Below are 7,501 nucleotides of genomic sequence, written 5' to 3'. Positions count from 1 at the left end.
AAAAAAAAAAAAAGAATATTAGGAGGCCTAGGCAAAATACATGAGATCAAAGTACAGTATAGCTGTTAGGCATGGGGTAAAACAAATTTCTATTGTAATGTATATGACATTTCTTAAAAATGACATTTTGATGAATATATCACAATGTGAAACCCAAAGAATAGTACAAATGGAACTTGGATTCTTTATACTAGCATCAACAATTTCTGCATATGAAAGAAATATAAAGCACTAAAAAGTAAGGTATAAGTGATTGAAAAACAACAAAAAAAATTAGGACTATGATTACTGATAGATGTCATGTACCAACTATATTAGTTTTTTATTGATAATGGATGAAAATACAAACAACATTCTTATGCTACCTCTAAAAACACAAAAGCAGATTTTTATCTTAAAAGCAAGGAGAAAAACAAATTGAGTATAAGCTTAATCGATAGTAACTTTATGTATGATACTAAGTGCTAAAATTATAAAACTACAAATACCAAGAATGGTAGTTGTAGAATAGGTCCTTAAAGATTCATGTCTGTGGCAGTTAGGTGGCGCAGTGAAGAGAGTGCCAGCCGTGGAGTCAGGAGGACCTGGGTTCAAATCAGACCTAAGACTCTTAACACAGAAAACTAGCCGTGTGACCTCAGGCAAGTCAACCCTAATTGCCCTCCAAAAAGAAAAAAAAGATTCATGTCTAGTATTAATAAATTTTGTTGGTACTAATTTGTCCCTACTAAAGTAAAATTATCTTTGTAAAGAAAAATCTCCCACTTAAAAATAAAATTGTATAAGAAAAGTAATAACTTACTTGACATAAGCTTTGGAATCTGTGCTTGTCCTCTTATCATTGGCCTGTATAAATTTCCCTGGTAATTTCCAGGTGGCGCAGCATTGCTGTAAGGTCCACTTCCTGGACCTCTTGGCATGACGTGACTATAATGTACAAAAACATAATCTAAAATTAGAAAAATTTCTTTTAAACATAAATGGTGACTTTGTTCAAGTCATTTAACCTCTATAGACCTCATCTATGAAAAGAGGGGGATAAGGTCAAGATGATCTCTAAGGTAATATCTGTTCTAAATTTATGATCCTATGATCTTATTATAAGTCTTATTGATTATTCTTCCACAATACCTCTCACATCTATCCCCTTTTCTCCAACTCATGCAACTAACAATGGCCCGCCATCCCCTTTCTCATCTACGGCAAGAGCTTCGTAATTGGTCTCCCTGCCTCAAGTGTCTCCCTCTCCAATCCATTTTCCACACAGTTGCCAAAGCGATCACACCAAAGTACAGATGTGATTATGCTACTCCCCTACTCAATAAACTCCAGTAGCTCCTGTCTATCTCAAGGGTCAAATACAAACTCTTAAGAGACTACTCCAAACTAGCTTCCTAGCCTTCTAATATACACCACTCCCCTTCATGCATTCTATAATCCAGTAAGGCCAATAAAATGGCCTTCTTGCTAGTTGATTGTTGTCCTTCATGCTCAAAAGAGGACTGAAATGATAACACTATATTGGGGTCAAGGTACAGTGTCCAATGTGGCTTATCACTGTGGTTTGGAAAGCTCTCCCACAGGTCAGGCACAAATAGTTCATATGAACATCTGGACTGGAGATGTCTTGTGTATCTCACGTTTCTTTTGAGCTAATGCAATTCTGCTTAGCTCACATAACACAATGTCTTCTTTTATGCAGGCACACCAAGTTGGGCAGTCCTGTGCCAGGGACTCCCATGTCTCACAATTGATTCCAAAGCTCCTCAGAGAGACCTTGAGAATGTCCTTGCATCACTTCTTCTGACCTCTATGTGAGCACGTGCCCTGTGTGAGTCCTCTGTAAACTAGTTTTTTAGGCAAACTTACGTTTGTCATTTGAACAACTTAGCCAGCCCATTGAAGTTTAGCTCTATGCAGTAGAGTTTGAAGGTTTCAGCTCAAAACAGGACTTTAGTGTCTTGTATGCCAGGTTATCTTCAGAATCTTCCTGCCTATTAGTTTCTTAGCATGGTACTAGTATAATGTCCAGGTTTCACAGGCATGTAACAATGAGGTAAGCACAATGGTTCTGTAGACTAAGGTTTCTTAAACTTATTCCATTCATGACTCCTTTTCATGTTTCAGCATCATTCATTGGTGCTGCATGGCATGATGGCAGGTGCAATGCAAAGTGTACATGTTGTGTGTTCAGAACCAAGGTAGCAGTGAAGCTGCTCAATGCAACATGGGCAAGCATTACCAGAAACACCTCAGATTCATTACACATTTGATTTTTAATTAACTTTTGGTCATTGCACATTCAGAAATCTTTTACTGTTGCCAAAGTTTTTGCAAACCCATATGGAGTCAAGACCCAGAAGTTTAAGAAGTGTTGCTATTAACCTTCAGTTTGGTAGGCAGCCTAATACTTCTTTGCTCTCACATCTTCCTTCAGAGCCTCCTAAACAGAGCTAGCTCTAGTAAGGTGTCAGTCAACTTCATCATCTATGTGCTGGCTGGTAAAGAACTTCTACTTTTCTTGATGTTGTCAGACCAATTCAAAATTAGCACAAGTGATCCATATCGATTCATACTCTACTGCATCACATCCTCAAAGCCTGCATTGAGTGTATATTCATCTGTGAACAAAGTTATGCACAACTTCTTCCTTTACTTTAGTCTTGATTTGTAGACTTTTCAAGATGAGTAATTTACCATCCATTTGGTAGCTGACCTTGCCACTGTGGTCATCCTCATTGAAGGCATCTGGCAACATTGCTGAAAATATCATGCTAAAAAGCAGAGGAGCAAGCACCCAGCCTTATTTCACTCCACTGGTAACACCAGAGAAAGTACAAGAGCATCATCCATCATCCAGAACCCATGCAAGCATGCCATCATTGTAACTGGCATAGAATACCGATGAACAGGGGTGGCTAGGTGACACAGTGAGTAGAGTGCTGGCCCTGGAGTCAGGAGGACCTGAGTTCGGATCCGGCCTGAGACAGTTAATGCACACAAACAAAAAACCTAGCCGTGTGACCTTGGGCAAGTTACTTAAACCCAGTTGCCCTCCAAAAAGCAAAAAAAAAAAAAAAATACCAATGAACTTCTCTAGGCAATCGAATTTTGACATGATCTTCCATAAGTCCTCATGACTAACAGTATTGTTGTTTGCAGACCTCTGTTCTGCTCCTGGCATTCCACCTGGAGTTGTTGGGCAGCAAACACAGTATCAACCATTCCTTGGCCCTTTCTGAAGTCACACTGACTTTCAGATATATGGACATCTTCCAGGGGAAGTGTGAGCCTATTAAGGAAGACTATGGCAAGAATCTTATTGGCAATAACTAAGAGAAAGGACACCCTCACATCATCCCTCATGATTGTCACAGAACAAACATATTTCCTTTTCCAAAGCCTTCTTCTTGTTAATCCTTACATGACACTCCATCTCCTTTCTCTTTGTAAAGGCTGCTCCTTAACACCATCCCCATGGCTGGAATGCTCTTTCTCCTTACCTCTACCTACTGGAAGCTTTAGTTTGTTTCAAATCTCAGCTCAAGTGCCACCTTGTACATGAAACCTTTCTTGGTGTTACCCAACTCCTTCCTCTGGATTTCCAACTTATTCTGTGTACATTTAATTTGTACATATTTACATACATACATGTTATCAAGTCCAATACAATATAAGCTCCTTGAAGACAGGAACTGTTTATCTTTTGTCTTTGTATCCCCAGGGGCCAGAAGAGTACCTTATACATAATCTGCACTTAATCAATATTAATGATTGATGAATAATACACTTCTCAGTCACTTTCCTCTGTTCCCTTCAACTGGACTAATAAAATCCATCAAGAGTCCTCCTGGGACTGGGACTTCTCAGCTATTTATCTCCTGAATATAATATATTGTTTTACACACAGAAGAGATGAAATGAATTAAGGTTACAAAATACTGCTTAAAGAATTTGCCTTTTATTCTAATAATAAAAGTTATAACATAGTGAGAGATTATAATTGAAATAACTTTTTAAAAGATTAAGAAAAATCAGGCCAGATAAGCAAATTTTAAAATGTTTCAAAGAAAAAAATTCAAGAAACTGAAGAAATGAACACTAATTCATAGTCTATTAAGGATTTAGACTGCATTTTATCAATTTTTAAGGTTATTCTTAAAATGATTTGACTATTGAGTACATTTAGGAATTATTGCTAAGATTATTTATGATTTTCTGATAAAAAAAGACTTTGGGGAAGAAAAGTATTTAAGGAAATGGGTAGTGTATTACTTACCCTAGTGTCCTAAATGCTGACTGATCCAAGTGAACTGGTCTTCGGTCTCGGTTAAAGCCAAGCTGTGGTCTCCACTGCCGTCCATTGCTAGATTTTTCCCAATCACCAGGTTTAAGTACAGTTGCAGGCTTTCTGAATATTTGAAAATTCAACATCTTAGTTATACTGCTTAGTGCACGACCATTATGAAATAATCTAGTTAGTTTTGAAAAAAATAAACTTAACTTACCTGGCTCCTGGTAACACTGTAGCTTTAAAAATGTAATCTTCAGCAAACTGTGGGTCTTTAAAATTAATACTGAAAAAGAGCAAACAAACCCTTTAATAAAAAGTCTAGATTAAGTACAACTTGTGAATCACTTAGATAAACTCTCAAATGGCTGTATTAATGTGAATAACTGAATTCCACAGATATCTAAATTTTGAGCTAATTATTTCTCCCTTTGGTTGACCACTTTAGGCACTTTCTTTCTCAAAATGATAGCAGTCAACAGCATCTGTTTACTTGTGTCAAGAGCCCTGTACAGGAAATTATAGGAAAAATACAAAATGCTTTAAAGATGTTTATACACTAAAATTTAAACTTTTCAAAATGTTAAAAATCTTTAAATCTGCTCACATATACTGAGGATCTCTTTAATATTTAATAGGGGTCAAATCCTATTACAATAAAATCATTCAACTTACTAGAATTTTTGTTTTTTAAGAAAAAATTGCTTCTAACAAATTATTCCCAGGATGTGATCTTAGAGACGTCTTGTTTTATAGTCCATCTTACTATAATGAGATTTGATCTGTATGTCTATTTTAAGAGCACAAAATAGATTCAATCTGTGTAATACATAATAGACAAGTATCACATAGAAAGTGGGAATTTACTTATAATTTCTTGATTACTGGAGAATTCACTATTTAGAACAGTTCAGGTTAAACAACGATCAAAAGCTATTAGATACAAAAACAAGCAATTTATGTACAATAATGATGAAAGAAATTGCCTTCTTTGAAGGAATATATTCTCATTTTAATATGTAAGTACCATTACTGGTAGCTTTTCTGGAATAAATGATAACTAATTGCAAAATATGACAAACGTGAATGTTTATTCAGAAAAAAAAAATCCAGTCTAAGCTCATTTAGTGTCCTTTATTCCCCTTCTCCTTTCCTCTAGCTCTGCTGGGCACTGTACTTTATCCACACCAAAAAGGAAATAATTGAAACCAGAAACCAAATTAGTCATTTTTTAAAATTCTATTCTTATTAGCAGTAATGATAGGAAATAGAAATGTGAGTAATCTCATATGTATGTCTTCTGAATGTGTTTTTGTATTTTTTGCATTTAACTATGAATATATTTGATGTTTTAAGAACTATTCTAAAATTTGTATTGATGCTTTTTGTTTTTACATCACCTTTCTTTCCAAATATATACTTCTTCCCTCCCTCCTCTACTAAGTAAGCCATCTCTCGTAACCAAGAATAAAATAGAAAAAGGCCAATTCATCAAACCCAATAAAAAAGAGTCTGATAGCATATGCAGCATTCCATACCTATAGGCCCCACCTCTGCAAAGAAAGGAGGATAGTATATTTTCTCTGAGGTCAAGCTTTCATTATGGTTATAATTACACAGCATTTTATTTTAAATAAATCAAATCCAGCAAACACTATGAAATTCAGATTCAAGAGGTGTCATACAATTTTGAAATTCTGTTTCTTGCGATCCTCCTCTGGATTTATCACTTTAAAACTTTCTCTGCCACATCCATTTGTTGTGGGAGGAGGGTTATCATCATTTAGTTTTAATATGCTATTTTAAGATAGAAGTCATTGATAGCCAAGTAAGGAGCCAACAAAAAGTAAAAAAGTTTCAAAGACAATTATAGACATGAAGTTTGATGGAAGAGTATGTTTAATCTTTTTAACAGATAATTGAAATATTTAATTTATTCATGCAATAGTCCCAAAATCTGAGACAAAGGGAAAACGTCTCACAGACTCTCTACCTCTTCCTCTTAGATTTGTCTTCTTCCATTATGAGTTAAAAAATATGTCCAAATAGTTGTATTTAAATAATTCTATTATTTAACAAATGTCTTGCTATTCTCCACTGACTGACTAAATATTCTACTATTCTAGAAAAACTAAAGAATTTATTTACCCTTAAAGTCATAGCATCATGGGGTCATAGATATAATAGAACTGCAAGGGAGTTCAGAGGCAATGTAGTCCAAACCCTTCACTTTACAAATGAAGACACTGGGGCTCAAGGTGTAAGACACTTTAGATCAATTTCTGAAATAATGATGCAATAATGGGGGGGGAGGAAAAAAGAGGGAAACGGGTTGGGACACAGGCTTCCCTATTAAATTCCACTGTTTCTTAGAGGATTCCTGATGTTAACATGGAAATTTCTAAAATTTTATATCAAGATGATAAATAATTTTTTTAATTTTTTAAAAAAGGTACATAAAACACAAACTAATTCTATTAAAGCTTTAAGTTGATACATGACAGAAGTTTATTATTGTCAATATTCTTTTCAAACCAACTTTTTTATATTACCTCAACTTTATCATCATATCATGACTTAAGAATTTTTCTATGTATGATATCTGAAGGAATTTGCAGAAATTCAAACCCAAACAACCTCTTCATAATTTTCCATTTTGCAAGGTAAAAATGATGCAGTTTTAAAATTAAGAGCAGACATTTTTGCCCCAAAGTCTCTTTTATATTCGTAACAGCAATATTCCTTTTTATCACATCCTTTAGAAAGAGAGCATTTCTGGAGCTGGCAGTGGAAAGAGCACTGGATCTGATGGAAGAGGGCCTAGATTTCAAGGCCACATTACTCTGTTCTACCACTGGCTGTCCTACCACCACTGGCTGCCTTTGTGACTGTGGACAAATCACTTCACTTTGCTGAGCCCTTACTACCAAAAATTAAAAAAATGAAGGGACTAGACTAGATTTCCATGAGGTCCCTTTTGGCTCTAAATCTAATTTGGCTATAAAATTTGGGGTTTACACACACACACCCTCCAATAAAACAATGCCTAGGATTCAGGTTAACTGAAATAATATTATACTTAACATTCAACTCTCAATATAGCTTCATCCAAACTACAATTTGAATAAAATTCTCCTAACAGAAGATAAGGTGTTCCTAAAATTCAAAATACAATAATTTTGTACAAATAAATATAAGTTTCACCACCCA

General features: G+C 35.1%; 1 protein-coding gene across 2 annotated transcripts in view; it reads right to left on the bottom strand.

The window, feature by feature from the left end:
• The window catches only part of XRN2 (5'-3' exoribonuclease 2), a 109,210-nt gene that overhangs the window by 24,436 nt on the left and 77,273 nt on the right, over nt 1–7,501 (bottom strand). For both annotated transcript variants that reach the window (XM_069075505.1, XM_069075506.1), the window contains 3 exons: nt 4,509–4,577; nt 4,280–4,411; nt 803–927 (listed from right to left, as the gene is read on the bottom strand). In XM_069075505.1, the coding sequence (XP_068931606.1) occupies nt 803–927; nt 4,280–4,411; nt 4,509–4,577 (326 nt within the window). The remainder of the gene's footprint in view (nt 1–802; nt 928–4,279; nt 4,412–4,508; nt 4,578–7,501) is intronic.

The sequence above is a fragment of the Petaurus breviceps genome, unplaced genomic scaffold (assembly GCF_028583685.1).
Source record: "Petaurus breviceps papuanus isolate PSGF00001 unplaced genomic scaffold, PetGlider_PUasm1.0 90919, whole genome shotgun sequence".
Lineage (NCBI taxonomy): Eukaryota > Metazoa > Chordata > Mammalia > Diprotodontia > Petauridae > Petaurus > Petaurus breviceps.
Note: the sequence above shows the minus strand (reverse complement) of the source record. Positions and strands in the feature narration are given on the sequence as shown.